Source organism: Bombus impatiens, unplaced genomic scaffold (genome assembly GCF_000188095.3).
Source record: "Bombus impatiens unplaced genomic scaffold, BIMP_2.2 scf_0197, whole genome shotgun sequence".
NCBI lineage: Eukaryota > Metazoa > Arthropoda > Insecta > Hymenoptera > Apidae > Bombus > Bombus impatiens.
The window spans coordinates 265,638-286,402 of NT_176616.1; the positions used below are offsets into that span (position 1 = coordinate 265,638).

At 34.0% G+C, this 20,765-nt stretch overlaps 4 protein-coding genes across 11 annotated transcripts; 2 read left to right on the forward strand and 2 right to left on the reverse strand.

The window, feature by feature from the left end:
- Positions 1 to 3,114: 3,114 nt before the first annotated feature.
- On the reverse strand, positions 3,115 to 5,426 carry LOC100744013 (ubiquitin-related modifier 1). The gene is made up of 5 exons (XM_003487719.4): positions 5,245 to 5,426; positions 5,098 to 5,162; positions 4,956 to 5,037; positions 4,555 to 4,603; positions 3,115 to 3,727 (listed from the first exon to the last, which is right to left on the reverse strand). Exons 1-5 carry the CDS (start codon positions 5,286 to 5,288, stop codon positions 3,659 to 3,661), a joined length of 309 nt encoding a protein of 102 aa, XP_003487767.3. The 5' UTR covers positions 5,289 to 5,426; the 3' UTR covers positions 3,115 to 3,658.
- On the forward strand, positions 4,792 to 10,847 carry LOC100740649 (kinesin-related protein 4). Of its 3 annotated transcripts, XM_003487692.4 has the most exons (6): positions 4,792 to 5,109; positions 6,149 to 6,547; positions 6,607 to 7,110; positions 7,645 to 10,163; positions 10,248 to 10,462; positions 10,532 to 10,847. In XM_003487692.4, exons 2-6 carry the CDS (start codon positions 6,163 to 6,165, stop codon positions 10,662 to 10,664), a joined length of 3,756 nt encoding a protein of 1,251 aa, XP_003487740.1. In that variant the 5' UTR covers positions 4,792 to 5,109; positions 6,149 to 6,162; the 3' UTR covers positions 10,665 to 10,847. The 3 variants fall into 3 exon arrangements, with proteins under 3 accessions (XP_003487740.1, XP_033175498.1, XP_033175499.1); XM_033319607.1 differs by lacking the exon at positions 4,792 to 5,109 and having other exon boundaries at positions 5,668 to 6,547; positions 6,655 to 7,110; XM_033319608.1 differs by lacking the exon at positions 4,792 to 5,109 and having other exon boundaries at positions 5,669 to 6,547; positions 6,607 to 7,023.
- On the reverse strand, positions 10,785 to 17,496 carry LOC100740769. Of its 2 annotated transcripts, none has more exons than XM_012382865.3 (21): positions 16,712 to 16,828; positions 16,413 to 16,619; positions 15,859 to 16,242; positions 15,609 to 15,730; positions 15,306 to 15,532; positions 15,052 to 15,212; positions 14,781 to 14,963; positions 14,583 to 14,713; positions 14,338 to 14,514; positions 13,778 to 14,112; positions 13,652 to 13,684; positions 13,382 to 13,581; positions 13,075 to 13,314; positions 12,818 to 12,871; positions 12,528 to 12,759; positions 12,311 to 12,459; positions 12,137 to 12,238; positions 11,868 to 12,077; positions 11,609 to 11,791; positions 11,377 to 11,526; positions 10,785 to 11,301 (listed from the first exon to the last, which is right to left on the reverse strand). In XM_012382865.3, exons 2-21 carry the CDS (start codon positions 16,416 to 16,418, stop codon positions 11,098 to 11,100), a joined length of 3,483 nt encoding a protein of 1,160 aa, XP_012238288.1. In that variant the 5' UTR covers positions 16,419 to 16,619; positions 16,712 to 16,828; the 3' UTR covers positions 10,785 to 11,097. The 2 variants fall into 2 exon arrangements, with proteins under 2 accessions (XP_012238288.1, XP_033175500.1); XM_033319609.1 differs by lacking the exon at positions 16,712 to 16,828 and adding an exon at positions 17,459 to 17,496 and having other exon boundaries at positions 11,098 to 11,301.
- LOC100745571 (E3 ubiquitin-protein ligase RFWD3-like) lies at positions 16,723 to 20,675 on the forward strand. Of its 5 annotated transcripts, none has more exons than XM_012382866.3 (3): positions 16,723 to 16,811; positions 17,767 to 17,874; positions 17,962 to 20,675. In XM_012382866.3, exons 1-3 carry the CDS (start codon positions 16,745 to 16,747, stop codon positions 19,452 to 19,454), a joined length of 1,668 nt encoding a protein of 555 aa, XP_012238289.1. In that variant the 5' UTR covers positions 16,723 to 16,744; the 3' UTR covers positions 19,455 to 20,675. The 5 variants fall into 5 exon arrangements, with proteins under 5 accessions (XP_012238289.1, XP_012238290.1, XP_024221825.1 ...); XM_012382867.3 differs by lacking the exon at positions 16,723 to 16,811 and adding an exon at positions 17,000 to 17,252; XM_024366057.2 differs by lacking the exon at positions 16,723 to 16,811 and adding an exon at positions 17,000 to 17,252 and having other exon boundaries at positions 17,770 to 17,874.
- The last annotated feature ends 90 nt before the right edge of the window (positions 20,676 to 20,765 follow it).

Sequence of the window (20,765 nt, forward strand, 5' to 3'; positions counted from 1 at the left end):
GAGCCGCAACGGCGGCTTAAAAAAAGGTGCTTTAATATCGCGCAGTCGTCTGGCAGTCCTCGACGTTCAACGCGTTACGTTCTTATTTGGCAATGCGTTTTATTCCGCGCATTGGCAAAAAGAAACAGGATTTCGCGGGGCTTTATTTCGGCCGCGGGAGTTAATTGCGATGTACCTGCGCGCGATGGAGGCATCGAAATACAAACAGCAGAGCACCACCGTCCTAGCCGGGGCTAGGAAGAAATTAAGTGGATTAGTAGCTTAATGGCGAGATGGTGGTAAACTGAAATAAATATGGTGCTTGCCTGAGAACTGGCTGAGTGTAATTATCCGGCTAAGCACTTAGTAATTTCCAACAAGAGAAAAGAATGTGTAGGCATATGTACGTATATACACGTATAGGGTGTCTCAACAGATCCCTGCCAAATTTATGCAACGTATTCTAAAAGATAGATAGATAAAAAAAGGTAAAAAATGACCTATTAAGAGCTATTCGAAGAATTCAGTCGCAATTGTAAGTTAAACTGTGCGACGTTCCTCGATTTCGTAGCTCCGTGTAGTCGATGATAATTAACCGTTAATCGTAATTAATAATAATAATTGACTCTGAAGATAATAATTTGTTTATTACCAAGCAACTATCGAGACATCCAGTATGCACATACTATATACATACACGTATGAATAGAAGAAAAAGGAAGCAGAAAGGGGAAAAAGTTAAAAGTTATCGAGTATCTGAATCTCGTTACAGACCAATACGGATACTCCTAGGCAATTATTTTTTATCCCCTCTTTCTGGCTGATTCCCTTTCCGAATACAATTGAATACGATCGCCGGCGGGAGAAGTAAATTCGCGATAGGGAAAGGAAATGAGCAGCAGAAGAGGCTCGCGAACCGAAACCGAGGAGGGCACAAAAGAAACGAGGGTGAGCCGTTAAAAGTTGAAAACGCGTTTGCGCGCAACTGTTTCATCGTAATAGCCGAAGTTCTTAGTCGCTTCGCGTTGCCTTTATTATTTTATATTTCGTGGCACCACGGCACGGACAGATAACAGAAATTATACGCGCGTTTTCAAAGTGAAACGACCGTTAGCGGAGCAACACGAAACTTTAATTCGCGACGATACCGACTCGCTCGATTTCATCTTCGCGAATATCTTTAGTCGGGAAACCTAATTTCAAAGGGATTCATGTTCCAGCCTAATTTCTTCGGACCGGACAAAGATACGAATCCACCGTCTGGCATCGAGAAATTCCGAAAATTTCGCGGCAAGTATCCCCCGACCCTCAGGAAATTAAGCCACTAATGAGACCAGTCACAAATGAATCGACGTCGAGCCTTCCGTTCCGCCTATAATTACTTCTTTTAGTCCAGTTACCGTCTTTTTTAAAACTTGGAACTCGTTAAGGTAATGCTGCCTGCCACAGCACAGCGAATTGTTACCGAGAAATAGTTCCACTCTTGGAGAATTATTTATGCGGCCACGACGTTATCGAGTTGAATATTTACGAGCTGAAATGCTGAGATTAATTGGAACATCAATTAATAAATTACATCGATATTCAGCAATGCTCAACACATCTATTCAAATTTAGATGTAAATTTCAGGCGAAATGTTTAATTGGATATAAATCAATCGACGTAGGATGTTAAACGATATAGAATTATATTAATATACATTAATATATTCCCCTTGTCTTTTCTTCATAGCGCGTGTTCTTCTAATTTTACGCTTCGATATTTTATATTTAGAATTGTATCGATATATATAACATTTAACATGATTTACCATTTCTTGGGGATTTATACATATGGGTGATACAGAATTGCGTATTAGCAACGTCACCGAACGTCAACCAGACGCGTTTCTACCAGTTAGGCGGCCACGTTGCTACTCCTCCGACAGCCACCTAACACGCACAAGTGCGTTCGACGCACGTGTTACGGACTGGCCGCGAGGTACACGCATGTACGATCGTATATAATATAGTGGATCTGCATCCTCTGTAACGTAATCAGGGCTGACACAATTAATCACTGGACCATCCAACCCTGCCGAACCATTAGCAATCGAGACACTTGGTTTCACAGGGGGGCATGGGTTACGCATCTCCATGCCTGAAAATGCATTGTATTGGTGTGCAAAATACAGATACGTAGTGGCACAGACGACACACGAACGCACTTACGCTAACATTATGGCAAAAAAAAACGAAAGAAAAATGAGAAGCAAATTAACGAGTTAAGAATCAGTTGGAAATATAAACTAACAAAATACGTTTAAATTTCTGATTTATTGAAAATACATTAGACGAATTCGTTGGAGTTTATAAGAATCTTTTGTTATTTCATACAAATATCACGTACAAAGGTTCTTCCCTTCTGATATATATGAAAAGCAGATACGTGACTCATCGAAAGTCGACGAACTTTCTCACCTGCAATTAACGTCTGACTGGCTCGAAATTTTCGAGCCGCAACATCGATTGCTCCCCAACCGATGCTCGTTAGACCGTTTTCGTCGAATTTCACCGCGCAATGCGGGCCCGTGATTAATTGGCGGCATTGTTTCTCGTTAGTTTATTATATGATGAAGCGACTCGTCTATCGACCTCCATCAACGGCTGACTGACCACGATATCGCGGAAATCTAGTTCAGAGACGCGTCGCTGCCCTCGCGGATCATATTAAACGGAACGCAGGCCACGATGCTGGGAGCACGGTCGATAGATGAGCAAAAGGGGAATCGCAGACATCGTGGCAGCGAGTAGCAGGCTTGATTAACTTCACTCGGTCGAGCAAGTTGAAAAACCTTCGATACGATCTTTATCGTGTACCGTAAAGAACTACTACCACCGGTAATTAATTATACAGAAGAGGAAGTTCACCCAAGTTTCCTCATTTTTTCCATGAAAAGATCTCTTTCTTACTCCCTCTCTATTTATCTTTCTCCCTTCTTTCTATCAAGTTGGAACACGATCGTTACTTTTAATAGAGCTACCAGGGACCAACAACTAACTCTCGATGTGAACTGATCACGACGCACGCGCATAATCTCCGCTCCTGTATCGAAACTAATTTTCCTACGCAGTTACCGGAAGCTAATTCCTCTCCTCTTTTCTCTTCGTTTTTCTTCCTTTCTTTTTTCTTCTTCTTTTTTGTCAAAGTCGCCAAGATGGAAATTCTATGAAGACAAGAATCAATAATTTCTTCCTATTTTCTCATTCGATCTTCTCCAATATTAATTACGAAGTAACGCGGGAATAGCTGTATACCAGCACGAGAATGGTAAGGGTTAAGTACCGAGATAGACAAGTCGCGTCTCTACTAGTGGAAACGGGGAACAGGATATGGCCCATTGGCTATGAAGCGAGAAAAGATTGGTAAGGTAGAGAAGGGGCAATAATACGAGGTTTCTTGGAAAACGGCCAACGTGTCAGCCGTAATATCATAGTCGTTACATGGAACATCTCAAACGTACGTCGTGCGAATGAGCATTTTATTCTCTGACAGTGTGCACGTGTGCGCGTACTTCACACAAACAAGTGTCCCGCGAAATTATCATTTTGCCCGCAGCGATCGAATCAAGTCTTGCACCACCATCTTTGATTTCCTCTTCGTGAGTCGCCGTCTTGTCTTCTTGCGTAAAAATGCGTCCTATCCTCCGTGTAAGGTGGATATAAACAATATCGTGTCGCCTGAATTTATGTTGTAATTGCTCTCGCCCTGGAAATTTTCATAAAATTACCGTTATCGATATTAACTTCTTCGTTTCTTCTAATAAAATTGTAATTTACTTCCTGCAATTTGTTTTTTTTTAATAAGATAAAAATGTAAGACGAAACGTATATCAAGACGATAAAAATGCAACGACATAAATGCAAGTACCGCAAAAATGGAGCGAAAAGAAGACAGAACAAGGAATAGCAGTACGATCGAAGCATACGAAACCTCGAGAAACGTCGGTATTATCATAATAATGGCTGAAACCATCATCCTTTCCGCGTCTGCTCTCCGACTCCTCCATAGCTCGCTTCTCGAGGCTTCTTTCTTTCCTCGAACGCGCTTAAGGAAGCGGAGTCTAATAGCGGTCGAGTTTTGTACATTTACAAATTTAAAATGATAATTCTGCCGTGGGTGTGGCAAGCCTTCAAGATCATTTGCGCCCTTTCATCTTTTCTCTCTTACTTTCCATCCTCCAGTTACAGTCCAAACCAACCACCTCACAGTAGGTCGATTATGCGTCTCGCAAAAAGTTCCACGATAGAATACTCTCGCTAGACGTTTGTCAATTGTTCAGAAACAGGTGTCTTACCCCATCTCGATTACGATCAACGCGTTATTGACATCCCACAGGACTACTTTTTATAGTTTCTCGTATAAGTAGGAGGAAAATAAAAAAGAGAAATTGAAAGATCATAACACGTAATCGAAAATTCACGTAACACGTGAAAGTGTCTGGGTATTATAGCTGGTATCAGTAATGCACTACTAATTTTAAATGTTATTAAGGACAACTTTTTTAAGTATGATGCGAATAATTTTATGCTTACCAATAATTCCCAATCGGTGTCATTTACAAGTACCAAAATTCCTGGTCGCCTATGAACATAAAATAATACATAAAATAAGCGTGTACATGTACTATTTATATATATCTAGACACAAAAATGTTTACATGTTTGAATGAATGAGCTATCTCTGTAGTTGTAACCCCATTAATGTGAACTGTGCTGCCCTCTCGATTAAAATTGCGAAACTCGTAAGGTGCCATGTTGATCTTATATATCATAGAATTGGCAAGTGCGAATTAATACAATAATAACGTATTGTGTTTATAGTAAGAAGTACGAGGTACAACACGAGTGTCGGAGTATCAATTGGTGAAACATTTTAAACAATTACTTGAAATGGTTCTACCGTTAATGTAAAAATATATGATTTAATAACTTACACGGTGTCTCCTTGCATAAAAAGTTCCGGTCGTTCTTTCAGAAGGTTATCTTTTATCCAGAAAAGTAACTTTTGTATAGTCCCTATAAAATTTCACATCACGAATTAATATTTTACACTGGGAGAAATTTTATAGAACTTACATTCGTTTCCAGGTAAGTCCACAGAGTGCTTTTTCTTTTTGTCGAAAAGTAATTCTGCCCCACCTCTGAAATTATTTAATAATTCGATATACATGTATATTGTTACGATCGCAAGAAGAGTTAGGTTAAGTATCGATTCCATATTACCCGAATTCAATGATCACGGGAACACTGCTACTTTCGATAGACATGTTTTTTTTTTATTTTTCGTAAAATTATGCCGCCTTACAATACTATTAATTATTATTATATAATTACAAACAAAATATCGTTCACTGCGCATAGAAACAACTTAAACGACATTACAACTCCGTTCCACGTTCCTTCTATTCAACTGATCAGTAGTGTATGCATGTTGCAAAATAGAAATTTCCGAATTCAAAATTTAATTTAAAAAACAGTTATACATTGTAATAATTTCATCTCTTCATCGATATTTTATAATTTACAAAAGTTCTTCTACAAATCTTCGCAATTGTTAATCTTATAATATTATGCATCGAGAAATCGAAAGAAACGATCATTCCATTGATATAAAAATATTTGCTTGTTATGAATATGTATATTAATATCAGTAATATCAATAACAAGTATTCACAAAAAAAAAAATTTATGCCAAACGTAATGTAAAAAGCAGAATGTAGAGCAGGTGCCTCTTAAATGCTATGCAAAGTACACTCCTGTGTATTCGTGGGTCATTAGCCTTAATAATTATGAGTTTAATTGCATGGTGAAGGTTGTGTTATACATGATTAACACCAATTAATAAAGAAATAAAGTTTGTTAGTTGAAAATAATATGTAAAAATGTAATTATTGTTAAACGAATATGGAATAAATGGTGTGCATTTGATAAAAATGTAGAATGTACAGATGGACTGAAGTGCAGGTGTGATCAGCGGCAGTTGTAATGGCGGTCGTCGGAAAAGTGCAATCGCAGACGTTAAATATCTAAAAAACAAAGTGGCGCAAATCCAGTACCCGTTTGCATTATTTTAAACTTTTTATCCTCGTATAATTTTATATAATTGTAATACGTTTTCTGTGTTCAGTATCAACTTGCACAATGTCGCAAAGAAATGAACGTACTTCGGATGAAACGGAGTCACAAATGCATGCAGAAAATCACAATAAAGAACAATCTAAATGTGAAACAAGCATGTTAAACAATGACACAGAACAACCAATGTTGGAGGATGAAGAAATGCCAACGTATATCAGTGTGTCTACTCCATCAAAACGCGAAGATTCAGATATCAGTAATACAAAACAAGCGGATAGAATCCCAATAGAAGAAGACCACAGTCGAAGTCCTTATCCTAGTGATGATCAAGGAGGCGGCAGTATCTATGTACTGTCTTCTGGTGAAGAAAGTACTCATCCATACAATGATGAAGAAAGTAACCATCCATACAACGATGAAGAGGAAGATGAATATGCAGATAGTGAAGGTAAGTAAATAATAAAACCTCGTTTCTACATTGCAATGTATATACATATATGTATGCAGATATGGATGAAATGGATCTTGAAAATGATCGTGAAAATGCAATGATAGATGAGGAGGAAGAAGAAGATGATGATGATGATGACGAAGGAAACCTTTTGAGACTACATAATGACGACGATGAAGATGTTGAGACAGAATATGATCTGGAGTGCTTTGATAGAGTATCTGATGATTTTGTCTTAAACAAAAGATTAAAGCAACACCATAAAGAGAGAAGTTTATCATTACAAGATTTAAGCATTTCAAAAAACAATGTTCATTTGTCACATAATAGAAAAAGACATAGCATGAACATTTTCAGACATAATTATTTAGGTATGCAGCAAAATCCAATGCCATATTCTATTGCACAAAAAAAGCAAATGATGTCAGTTAAGTATCAACACGTGGAAAGTAAAGTGAAACAGTATATAAAAGGTATAAAAGAACAAACTAGAAGATCTATGGAAAAGCGTATTAAAGAGCAAGAATTTATAATGAATAAAAATCATGCAAGCAATGAAAGTAAGAAATATGTTTATCGAATTATATTTGAATTGAAATATTCATATTAGGAAAATATATTCGATGTCTATTATAGTTGTTATGATTTGAAATGTCTTTACATAATTCAATAAAGTACTGGGCTGCATTATGGTATTTAGACAAAAAAACACTAGAGAATATGGTTCACCATGAAAGCTTATAAGCATAGAAGTCCAACAAGACTACTGCATGGCTACTGCACATATCCCATTCGAAAAGTATAGATTAAAATGTGTAGACCCGGTACGAATGCAAACGGTCGTCGAGAGAATTTTGAGGGCGATATTATCTATATTTTCTGAATGGAGCATTTTCAGAAGATGTGGCCATCCTTGTTGGACTCTGCCACTCATAAGCTTTCCAATAATATCCCATACTCTCCAGTAAGCATTGGCCTAAATGCTATGATACAGTCAAATATTGTTTGTGACATTCTTGTACGTGAATGAATAACCAAGTTCTAAGGCAAATACGTAATCAATGTAAACTATAACTTTTACTTTTTGCTTATAGACAATGACACTGAGCAATTGAAAGCAAGAGTTAATAAAACCATAAAAGATTATGCTGAGAAAGCTATTCAGAATTTGCAACGTGATGAAGCTGAAAATGATAATTTAATATACAATACGGCACAAATATTGGAAAATGGAGAAAATAATAAAACCTCCAACAGAATTATTGAAAATGATTATAAACATATTCGAAAGGACACTGAATATAATGATATACCAAATGAGAAACGAGTGCAGAATTCCGATGATAAATTAGAAAAACGAAATGGTTCAGTAGATGTCAATATCCGTCATATCGAATATCAAAATGCTTTAGATAGAAATATGAGATTTGGTAGCATAAATCAACCTTCTCTAATTAATGGACATCAGACAACGCCCACATTTATTAATTTACGTACGTTAAGCTATGAAGAATACATGCACAGTGCCTCTAATATGGAACAAGGAGAAGAATTACCTGAACAAAGACAAGAAAAAATGAACGAAACAGAAATATATAATGAAGCAGAAATAATTAGTTCACAAGAAATTGATAACAATATTAACTGTCCTTTAAAAATTGCAAACGTTAAAAGTATCCGCGTAATACAAGATGAACCAGAAAACTTAAATTTTACAAAAATTAATGCAACTGATAGAATAAATGCCGAGAACACTGAAATAGTTGAGTTGAAAACTCAACTCAATGAGAAAGACGCACAATTTATTAATTTACGAGATGCCTACCAAAAAGTATTGGCAGAAAATATAAAAATGAAACAAGAATTGGATAATCTAAAAAAATCTTTAGCAAAATATGAGGATCAGAATAAAACATGTGAAATGAAAACTGCATCTGTACAAACTGAAACAGTTTCAGAATCTACTTCTAATCAAGATACTGTAACTTCAGGAGAAGCAAACAATAAAATATCTACTAGTAGTGTTGCATCTACAGCAAGTTCTACTGATCAATGGGCAGATAGTGCTTATAGCCCAGCTATATCCATTAAGCTCCCTGATTTGACACCAATTCTTAATTCTGATGATAGTATTATACTCACTGATGGGAATACTCCAAGAAAATTAGCACATCCATTATCTCGAACATTTATTACTTCATCTCGAATTTTGCAAACGCTTTCAAATATAACCCAAGGGAAGACAAAAGTTGAAAGTCCTTTAGTAAGAAATATCAAGAAACGATTAAATGAAAATTCTACAGATCAGATATCAAATATAGAATACAATTCTCCAATTCATGCATCAAGTTCCAAAAAAAGAAAAGCTACAGAAATGCTTGATACATCTACTTCTGTTCAACCTTTCAAAATACCTCATACAACTGTAGAATCTGAGAGAAAAAATAGTACTGATACAACTGATGTAGAATTTAAATATTCTGAGGAACATGCAACGTCAAAATCAGAACAAATAGAAGATACATCGGTCAATAAAGATATTAATGGTTCTACATCTGCAGAAAATAAGATACAACAGACAGATGATCATGAGGACAGTGTAAAATGTTTCATATACAGGGAAGATGAAAATAGCAAAAATAGAAGTTTCTTAATTCAAGCAGAAGAACCTATAAAAGATGGATTAGATAATGAAAAAAATCGCATTCAAGAATGTGGTCCATATTTATTGGGTAATCTTGAAGTAAGAATGTCTGAAATAAATGGAACGATTAGTGTTTGGGGTAAAGAGGTAGGTCATGAATCTATAAGCGATAACGAAGATGATATGGAAGTCTGTGTAAAATCAACTGAACAGAGAATGTGTCAGACTTGGCAGAATACATCACAAACGAGATTTAATGGAAGTCCGCTTGTGTGTTCAACTAATAAAAAGCAGAAAGTTCCAAACAAATTTAGTAGGTCCAATATTCCTCAATGTTGTCATTCTTTATCATTAAATTCAATAAAGGCGTCTTCATCAATAGAAGATGTAAATGACAAAAGACATATGAGTAATTCTCTCAGCCCAAATATTTGTGTTCCTTCTTGTGAAAACTGTAATTCTTCAAAATATCATCAAGAATGGCCAACATGTAAAGATGCATCGAGTTCACAAGAAAAATTACATTCCTGTTATACACATCATATTGGAGTCACAGATAAAGGATGTAGTTGTGGTTTATATCATGAGACACAAAAGCATGATGTTAGTCTTAAGCATTGTAAAGATAAGTTTCACAGTAATGGAATTCGGAGAGATTCATGTAAAAATACATTTACCCCAGATTCGAAAAATCATTTACACGAAAACTATGAGGACGCCACTACCGAAATGAGCAAAGTAACTTGCAAATATCATGCGTGTCGATGTTCACTTCAAAATGTAGTGGATAACAGTCCAGGCTCGAAATACTGTAGTCCTGTTAGAGATATTTCGTATAGATGTAAATCATCTTTGGACAATATAAATATCCACGAGCATTCTGACAAACATGTATGTAATCACAGCCCTTCACGCGATGATGAAGAAGAGGCTCTAATTCCAATTAAACGATCTAATGAAACGCCTGAAGTAAGATAATAAAAGCATAAATATAATCTTAACAAATTTATCAAAAACTTTATGTTCATGTAACGTTTGTTTCTTTATGTACAGACGAGACAACGAAGATTAAGTGGTAAAAGGGTAAGAGGAATTCTTATGGATCTTTTAAAGGGATGTGGAGATTGCCGTAATAATAGTACTGTTAGTTTAAGTAAAAGTGGATTTCGAAAAGGAACACCTTCTATGGCAAATGATCCTCCACAAATTAAGATTTCTTCTCCTACACTCGGGCCTACATGTTCCACTTCTACGCAATGCAATGACAGGTAACTATATTGTACACTATCATAAAAACATGATACATACATGGAATACGTTATTACTTTTACTTACAGGTGTTGCCATGCATATGCACGAAGAATTGAATCTCAACTTGAAGAATTTCGATTGGAAATGGAAAGAGTAAGATCGCGTTCGGACGCAATCCTAGATATGCTCAATATGCTTCATTCTGTGGATACGAACTAATGAAACTTATATAATACTAAATAAGTGCTTTTTCCTTGTACAGATCACTATTTTAATTTCTTTAAATCGATTTGCACTGTCATCAAAAATTCTTATTTACTTCTTCTACTTCATTGCATATAAGGGTTACGTGAACAATTTATTACAATAAAATACATAAATAAAAAAACTGCTACATTGTAACAGATGTCATTCGTATTATAATGATTCAATTTTTGCGACATTGATTAATGTAACAACAAGTGAATTTCATCAGTCTTACATTGTATAAATTTTTACTATTTTGTAATATATTTACGAATACAAACTAGACAATTTTTTTACATTCTAGAAATGAAAACAGATACTTCACATGTAATTTAAACAAGTCAGTGCGACGATTTTCACTTCTATATCAATAAAATATTGATATAGATAATATATTAATTTCCTATTAATAATTGCAGTCGCAGGAATCGAATCCTGTCCCAGCCTCTCCAGGCAAAACACCGGGCGGCATCTCTCCTTGTCCCTTAAAGATATTAGTGTAAGATGTTTTCAAATAATTTACGTGACCTTGTAGTGATCTTATCCGACCTTGAGCTTGCTCAAACGCCTCGTTTAAGTTGTTTATTTGACCCTGCATTTTCTGTCTTATCTAAGAGGAATAAAGCGATAGATAAGTTAAATTAATGTCTAGAAAGGAATGTCAGCTTTTTGAACGATAAATTACTTCGTCTCTATCTTTCTGTGCAGCTCTTGCGGTAGCTCTGCACTGAGCCAATTGTCGTTCCATTTCCGCAATTTGGCTTTGCATCGATCTCCTTACAGTTTCACATCTTTCTTTCGTTCTTGCTACTTGTCTCGCAGAATCTTCTCGAATCTTTAATATTTATTAGAATTACTATACATTTTCCAATGAAATATACAATAATATAATAATATAATATAATAAATAATAATACCTGTTCAAGCATTGCTGTCAACTGTGTAACCTCGTGCATTTTTTCATCGATGCGTTTCTGCAATTGTGCTTCGTGCTCTTCAAATCTTGCAAGCGTATTTTTCATACGTTCATTCTCATGTCGTAGTTCAGTATTTCTTCTTTCTAATTCATCGAATCGTCCCGAACCGTGACCTCTTTCATCCTAAATACATATATTGTTTACAAACGTACCGTTTTTTAAAAGACCAGAACTGGTAGAAAAATGCGGAAACATTAACCTGCAGTGCTTGATATTCGCTACGCAAAACGTCCAATTGATTTTGCAATGTTTGAATTTTATCTTTGCAACCTATAACTTCCCGTGAAAGATCCTCGCAGTTGCGTTCTGCAACCAAACGCATCTGTTGCGCTTCCTGTAGTTTCACTTGCGTTTGTTTTAGAATATCCGGCAACGGCGCAAGTTCTGCGAGTTTCTCTTGGAACTGATTCTATTCGAAAGATAGTAAAATGTATCAAGATAATCATGCACACGTAAATATTTACGTACTTTCACTCTCCCTATTTCCAATGTGACATTTTCATTCATCCGTGCGTTATCCATCTCCATTAGATCAAGTTGTCGCCGTTGTTCTTCCACTTGTTGTTGTGCCTGTTTTTACACAGTTACTTTTATATTTACCTATAACAACGTATTTAAAGGAAATATAAGGTAAAAAAGAACCTGTAAATATTTGTTTCGATAGTCCTCCAACTGAGCGGCTTGATCTTGAATCAAGGATCGTAATTCTTCAAGTTCATCTTGGGCTTCTCGGAAACGTTGCTTGAAGACGATCAAAGTTTGCTCTTGCTCAACCATCTGTTCCTTAAAACCTAGTTTTAAATTAATTATATTGTTATAATATAAAACATTGAAATTGAAAAACATTCCAAATAATCACCTTCGTATTTTTCTTTCTCAGCTTCCATCGTCTTCAATCGTTCTTGAGTGTCTACGAGTTTGATTTCCAACTTTTCTTTCTCTTCGATAGATTCACGCGTTTGTTGTTTCAACTTGTCAGCATCTGTTCTTAAACACGAAACCTCGCATAATTTGTTTTTGTAATCATCTTGAAGACGTGCATATTGTTCGCGTAGGTCACGTAACTGTTGCTGAGGACACGTGCTAGCGCCCTTTTTTTAAATAGCTGCTTTAGTTCATGTTAAATCTTTTTCTGAAGTTCAATCTTACCATAGGAGCGTTTATGCAAGGACCAGTACAGGTTGCAGAAGGAGCAGGTGGTATCTACGTACGACGAAAAACGATCTTATATGTTATGTAATATATCACACTTAATAAAAATAAAATATCTGAAAATTTTCGAAAAATATATTTATTTCGTGGAAAATGATTTCTGACATTTCAACAATTTTATCGGCATGCGACATTTTATCTTTGAACGTTTACCAATCTTTACAATCAAGTTAACCGAAATATTGAATAGATACCTTAGGAAGAGGTATAGAAGGCGATTGTGTAATTGGAGCCGAACACGGTACGTAAGGAGTCGCGCTTGGTGGTTGCTGCATGCCCAAAGATGGAGGAGGACAACAACCACAAGGCGCACAAGGGCCAGTACATTTCAGCAACTTGCGTTGTTGCTCCAATTGTTGACGTTCTCGTTGAACATTAGCAAGCTCTATCTGCATATTACGTACTTCGCATTCCATGGTACCCAATTGTTGTTCCTATAAAATATACAAATAAATAAACATAAAAATTAAACCAAACTTGCAGCATATTTCGAAGATGTACTAGCTGTTTGGTACTGTTCCCATAGGCCGCAAGTTTGTTCTCTATTTCAGCGGGACAAGATCCTCTTGGAGGAGGTGGTGGTCCTGTACACAGTGTTTTAACCGCGGCAGGACTTCGACAACACATATCGATTTGCGAAGAAGAATCACTTGTAATGCAAGCTCCTGTTATCGACGCACCACCCGCGAGTCTCGGTGAATCTAAAATAATAGTATTTATTAATTTTCAATACACAAAGTACTTTCTTTTATTATAATAGACATAGCTCACCTCCGCTAGGTAAATATGTATGATTCGGCCTCACTGAAACACATTATAAATTTTATTTTTAATATTACATTAAAAAAAAAATTATACAAAAGAAAATCTTAAAAACTTTGTCATTGGGATACAAACCGCATACAGTATTTGCGATTGGTGACAAAGTATCGGCGATTTGAGGTTGAAGACAACACTTGCACCGACAATAATCGTCGTCTTGCTGTAACGTAGTGGTGTACGAAATCGAACGTAGAGGAGACGGACTTGACACTTCGGACGAAATTCCACCTGGGCAACAAGGTGTGTAACAACAAGGACTAGTGATTCGCTGATTCAAGCAAGCTAATTGACGTGTCAATTCCACATTTTCCTTCACAACTATTCTCATTTCAGCCTGCAACCCGCATACCTTCCTCTGAAGACTTTCAACGGCGGTATCCTTTTCTAGCAATGCTTCTTCCAATTTGTATCTAACACGTCAATAAGTTAATTTTTGTAACAAAGACAAGATCACATGGTTTATGTCAACATGCTTCTATTAGCGACAATCTATGCAATCGTCGTTAAGGAGACTGATTAGTTTTCACATTTTTTTTATCGATTTTCTATTTTTTTTTTTTTTTTTATGTCGAGAAACGACAGATAATTTATGAAATTCATAGCTGTGTAAAATGAAGTTGTTTCATAAAACTTACTTGCCACCTTCAAGCTGTGCATTTTCCAATACCAATTTTTCCTGCATAGTTAACGATTCTGTTAACTTTCCAGTTAAATTTTGAAGACATCTATCTTTTCCTTTCTTTTTACTATCTGCCACAACAATCTTTGGAATTTCATCCTCCGTAGTTCCGCAAACAATCACTCTTGGAAGCCTAGTTAAACAATAATACAAATTTTAAAAATGTATTCTAAAAAAAAAAAAATAAATGATATAACATACCTATCTTCTGGATATTCTATTTGAGGTAAGTCGAAGCGTTCTCTAAGCTTTTCTATCTCTATGTCTGTCTTTTCGTCCACCATATCTATTTTCTCCTTTGCTATTTCAAGTTCTTCCTCTTCGGTAATGATCTAGAAATTATTTTTCCTATACACTTCACCGCGCTACTTGCTTCGATGATCGATAAAGAATACTTACGGCGGTGGGTCTCATAATGGGTTGCATATTGAACATCCTAGCAAAAGTAGTACTCGAGATATCGGACACGCCTAGTACTCGTTGTATTTTCCTCGTTATCTGCTCAAATTCTGCCAGTTTTTTCATCACTTCGTCCTGCTTCTCGTGTATTATTAACGTATCTTCGTCGGTTAAATCTTTTTTCTATATTACAAAGCAATCCTTTTTAAATCTCGATGTTCGATGTTTCGAATTTCAAGTTTCATTAGTTTATTATTTCCAGAACTATTACAGTTGTAAGAGCAGCTATTTCTTCCTTTAGCTGATCGATTTCTCTTGCAAGAACGACGCAACGTTCATCCGCCTTCTTCATTTCCAACAGTACAACGCTATCAGTCAACGGAGATGAACTCAATATCGATTCATGTCGTCCACCAGGTTTAATTGGCACACCTAAACAATGCATAAATTGATTATACTTTATACATTTTTTTTTATTATCTTATTGCATTTTTTCTACCTTTTGCTGAATTTACGATATCATACCTTCACCGAGACCGGGAGGAAGCGGATACGGTGGAGGCAGTTCTTCCGTATCAATTCTTGATACCGGTTTTGATACCGATTTTGCTACAGATTCTGTTCCTTCTTCCTCTTCCTTTTGTGGTTCTTCTTCTTCTATTGGTTCTTCTTCTTCTATTGGTTCTTCTTCTTCTTTTGATTCTTCCGCTTCATCTTGAAGAGCTTCGTCAACGTTTTCTTCTTCGGCCATGCTTCATAATTGAATAAATTTATTATAAGATAATTCAATGTTAACAAAATGTTCTCGAGAACTAAATAATTTTATACTTTTTCTGCGAATCGCTTCCCGCTTGATCCGAATTCTCGATTTCTTCTAATTTTAGTGGTTCAAAATTCGATTTTTGTTTAATCTCCTTCGATTTGTCGTTATAATCATCGATTTCGTAAGTCTACCCAAATTATTTCAAGTTAGCTCACAACAATCTATCGACTTTCATTTTCAAATACTAGTGAATATACTAAGGAGTTACTTATTAACTGTTGCATAATTTGAATACAAATAATACCAAAATCACACCCGGTTAAGAATGTGTGGTTCAAGATCCACTTGTTGCAGAAATAAAGATTCTACAAGGGTTTTAGAATGCTTGGAATTTCTTGATTTAAAAGGTAGCGCGTGACCCTCTTGATGATACTCGATTGCTAAAGAGCATATGTCCGGTAAATTTAGAGGCTTTTTCAGATCGAACAAAGATTCCAATGAGCTGAACGTATCTCTCTTCAACGAAGACTCCCTGTATTCTGTACTTTTTTTTTGTAATTTTGAGCTACCTCTTTTCAAACGTTTCAAATCATGAAAACTTTTGGTTTTAACAGGACAGTTATCGAGCTCGCGAGCACGAGGAGGTGTCTGTGAATTCCTTGGAGAACGAGATGTATTCCACGTACACGGTCTCCGCTTCTAAATTAATTAAATCGTATTTTTAAATATTTGTCTATTTTTGAAATAATTTTGTAATTAAATTTATCTAACATTTTCTTTTTATTAAATACATTCTACGTGAACGGATGATTCTTCGATGTTAAAGAAAGTTGCAAGTATATACATTAAAAATTTAACCAATATTTTACCTTCATTATTTTACCTTCGATACAACACCGTTGCTTCGCTGAAGAACACAAGGTCTTTACACAGCTATAGTAGATTCAAGAACAATGATCCCTTTCCTCTCGTTTATTCACTGAAGAAACGGTATCGCTATCAAATCGCGTCGAACGATTTCTCCAGTTTTGTATCGAAATTACCTTTTTTTTGTTTAATTTTTATAGATCTCGAAACTGAAATACATGCTATATTAATGTAACAATCGATGGATAAATTTGTTAAATTGTCAGAGAAAGTAAAATAAAACTCAAAATATGACACTTACTCGGAAAAACCTTCAATTTCTTCAAATACGAATATGAAGCATACGTCTTTTATTTTTATGTTACACAGCTACATATTTAAACTTATCAACTGTATCCAAGGTATATCTAACTGTGTATTTATACAAAAGATATGTATAAAAAATCAGAATTGTTCTAAATTTATAATAGTGACAAATAATACAAAATGAAAACATTAATTAAACATTAATGTTAAAAAAAGAAAAATTTCTTCAAATTAAAGATGTCGGAAGAATTGCCAACACTATGGGCATCAATGGAAAATACAAAGTTTTTTATTTATTGTATATTAAAGTGTTTGTAATAACTAATGTAATGAAGGAATTGAATAGTGATTACTCCTGAGATAGATGTAAATAACATTTGTAAACAACATGATTTTATTGATATAAAAACAGTACATTACACGGTCTTACAAAAATTGGGATGACATCTTTCACGATTAGGTGAAAACGTTTGCGAAGCAATAATGTTAGATTAAGACATTAATTATTAGAAAAAAAGCATTTATTGCTTGACATTGTAAGTAATACGATTTTAGAATCGTTTTGTATATTTGATTCTTATGGTAATATATTCATTCACGAAAGGTCACGAAATTTCTGTTGTATACAAACAAACTTATTGCCATATTTGATTTACTATGTTTCTTGCGAAAAATATATGTACATTCTTATTTTTAAAAAATTCTAGTCACTTATAGTAAAATAAGCACTTCCAATACTTACCTATAGATAGATTGCTTTTGATTTTTATAAAATGGAGGTTATGGAAATAGAGGGTAAGTATTAACAGCATGTCAAATAAACAACGCTTAACAGGATAAGTTGTATCAAGTAAAATCATGTACATGTGTGATTGAACATAAAAATAATTAAAATATTTTTTTATTTTCTATGCTATAAAGAATATAAAGCTTATTAGTCACTTTTTATGTTATAAATCAAAGAATAAAGGGATTTATATATATATATATATATGTATTTGTATATACAAAAGTACAATTATTCATTCTAATTTTGATAAAATATTACAGTAGAAGAAGGAGAAGCACAAATGGAACATGTAGTAGAAGGTCATTCTGAAGAATCTGATAATGATAATGCCGACGACTTAGAAATCCAAGTTCAAACAGAAGATACAAGTAAGTTCATTTTAAATTTCATGTATGTTGTATTAAATATATAAATATCACATTATTTAGAAAATAATATTGCATGTAATATTTTAGAAGACAATGATGAAAATGAATCAAAAGCAAAAAAGGCAAAAGAAACAACTTTAAATGAATCTGATGTTGATTCTGACCAGTCTTGTCCAATATGCATGGATTTATGGACTAGTTCTGGGGATCATCGTTTGTGTTGTTTACGATGTGGACATTTGTTTGGATATAGTTGCATTTTAAGATGGTTACAAACTTCTTGCACTAGTGGCAACCGTCGTTGTCCACAGTGTAATAGGAGAGCTGCTGTGAAAGATATCAGAATGTTGTATGCCAAAAAGTTAACGTCTATAGATACCAGCGAATTGGATAAATTAAAAGAACAATTAAATAATGTTAGTTCTGAAAAAAATCGTATAGAAATGGAACTTTCAAAATATACTTTAAGACAAAAGTTATTTGAACAGCAAATTGCTAGTATGAGGAATAGGATCTCTGAACTAGAAAGTCAGCAATCAGAAATAAATGTTCATTCTTGCCAGAAGATTTCTAAACATATGATTAAAAAGTTCCATTTAGATCGATCTATAGAGATATGTAAGGACGGCGGTTGCCGTGTATTAGACTACAACCCATGGTTTGGATTCCTAGTTGTATCTCAGAAGTCAACTAATATGTTATTTTCGGGTTATGGTATTAAAAAAATTGACTCGGATAAATTTCAACCACGTCAATTTATTCTTTTACATAATCAAGTTATAAGAGATATTACATTTAATACAACTCAACATTCGTTGCTGCTTAGTGTTGGTTTTGATAAATGTGCAAAATTAATGGATATTCAAAATCACATTATTTTGCATACTTATCAAACAGGATCTCCATTGTGGAGCTGCTGTTGGTCAGGCAATAATTCAAATGTATTTTTTGCGGGTGCACAAAATGGATCTATAACACAATTTGATATTAGACAAACTTCTGGTGCTGTTGAAACTTTAGACAATGCAGGCGACAGATCACCAGTAGTTTCTCTAGCAACAGTGCCTTTTAATCCGGGTAGCGGTATTAGTAGGGGTGGATTCATAGCATGCCATTTGAGTACATGTTATGCTTATGAGCAGAAAGACTCAAAATATTTACCTAAACAAATATTCCTTGAAGGTCCGTTTATATCTGTGTGTTACGATCAAAAGAATAATCATACTTTAATATCTTCCCGACCAAATGCTAGACAGCCTCATGCACGGCACATAGTATGTACTATAGAAAAAGACAGTGAGGAATCAACAATTTGTAATGTAGTACATACGTTCCATGCTGGTAATTCTCAACAGTTATTGTCTCGACCATGTTACTTAAATATTGAAAATGATACATTAGTTGCTGCATATCAAGAATCTAGTACCAGTATATCATTATGGAGTGTATCTACTGGAAAACAAGTAAATAGTCTTCCTGTTTCTGATCCTGTAGTGGATATGTGTGCAGTTGATGTTAGTAATAATTTATATTTAGCAACACTCTCTTCAAAAAAAGTTAGAATTTATAATCATGGATAACTATCATTACTATGGAAGTAAATAAAAATATCTCATATTTTTTCCATACACATCATACATTTATAATGTAATAGATACATGATATAACTAATAATATCGTATTTGTTTTTACATTAAATTTAAACAACATTATTTTATATAAAATTGTGTGTTCTCAAAAAAAAGTAATGATACAAAATCTAAACTCGTAAATATGAAACATAAATTTTCTTATTAACGACAATGCAAAAATTTCTGTATACACAACTTGAATTACCAAAAAATACTAAAAGGAAATTTTTATGTTACCATTTCCCATTTAAAGATACACATGTTTATCGCTGTGCATATATACAATGAATATTTGTTATATAAATATTTTTCTACCAATCTAAAAACTGTTTCAGTAGTTGCCCTGTATACTATTTCAAAACAAGATAATAATATTAAAGATAATTATATATTTATATACTATTAGATAATATAACTAATAATATACAAATTTATTGAACTCAATAGATAATCAAGATATTAAAATAAGGAAATTTTTGTACAAGTATCCCTATTATTTTTATTAAAAAATGTTATTTATTGATATTTTTGAAGTATTAAATTACATTTAGAATCTATATAGCTGCTGTAACCAATTATTTTCATAAAATACTTCATGTGTAATTAATTTTTTATATCTGTAATTATAAATCAAACAAACCAAATAGTATAATCTAGTAGTACACCTCTAACACAGCCTCCGCATAAATTACTAGAAAATGTGAAAGAAAATTTAAAATTCCTATGCCAGGAATACAATATTGTTTAAATATATTAAGAAAAATCTATGTAACTTGTAGAGGATAACACATATAATGCTATACAAATAGTTCTTTTGAACAAGTTTCAAATATATTCTACATAGGCTGCTATCTTATTAGAGATTTAAGAATAATTGGTGTCTTAAATTATTTAACCTGCAATTCTTCACAAACAATATAACTATAAATTTCATTAAATATTTTTAATCTAAAATGGTTTTTAAAATTTCATAAGCTGGAAGTGTCAATGTTATATGGAAGTATCGATGTCATAATTTCTGATAGCTTTTTATTATCAACTTTCAACTTATGTTCATTTAAAAATCAAATTTGCTTTGTACCATTATTCTTAATGATGTAATAAATGCAATTTTTAATGTGGAATGTACATCTCCAGCTTCGAGTACAGAAAACTATGCATACGTAAAAAGATATTTATAAATGATAGTAATAGTAAATTATGAATCACTGAAACATAACCCTTCACCAAAAATGTACAGAAATTAAATATCAACAGTAT

Coding starts and splice junctions, on each gene's coding strand:
- LOC100740649 (XM_003487692.4), top strand. CDS start 6,163: ATGTCGCAAAGAAATGAACGTACTTCGGATGAAACGGAGTCACAAATG. Junction 7,111..7,644: donor AAATCATGCAAGCAATGAAA/GTAAGAAATATG, acceptor TTTTGCTTATAG/ACAATGACACTGAGCAATTG. Junction 10,164..10,247: donor GATCTAATGAAACGCCTGAA/GTAAGATAATAA, acceptor CTTTATGTACAG/ACGAGACAACGAAGATTAAG.
- LOC100744013 (XM_003487719.4), bottom strand. CDS start 5,288: ATGTCTATCGAAAGTAGCAGTGTTCCCGTGATCATTGAATTCGG. Junction 4,604..4,955: donor TTTATGCAAGGAGACACCGT/GTAAGTTATTAA, acceptor TTATGTTCATAG/GCGACCAGGAATTTTGGTAC. Junction 3,728..4,554: donor ACACCGATTGGGAATTATTG/GTAAGCATAAAA, acceptor GAAAATTTCCAG/GGCGAGAGCAATTACAACAT.
- LOC100740769 (XM_012382865.3), bottom strand. Junction 14,714..14,780: donor CCATTATGAGACCCACCGCC/GTAAGTATTCTT, acceptor AATAATTTCTAG/ATCATTACCGAAGAGGAAGA. Junction 13,315..13,381: donor GGAACAGTACCAAACAGCTA/GTACATCTTCGA, acceptor TATATTTTATAG/GAACAACAATTGGGTACCAT.
- LOC100745571 (XM_012382866.3), top strand. CDS start 16,745: ATGAAGCATACGTCTTTTATTTTTATGTTACACAGCTACATATTTAAA. Junction 16,812..17,766: donor ACTTATCAACTGTATCCAAG/GTATATCTAACT, acceptor AAAATATTACAG/TAGAAGAAGGAGAAGCACAA. Junction 17,875..17,961: donor AGTTCAAACAGAAGATACAA/GTAAGTTCATTT, acceptor GTAATATTTTAG/AAGACAATGATGAAAATGAA.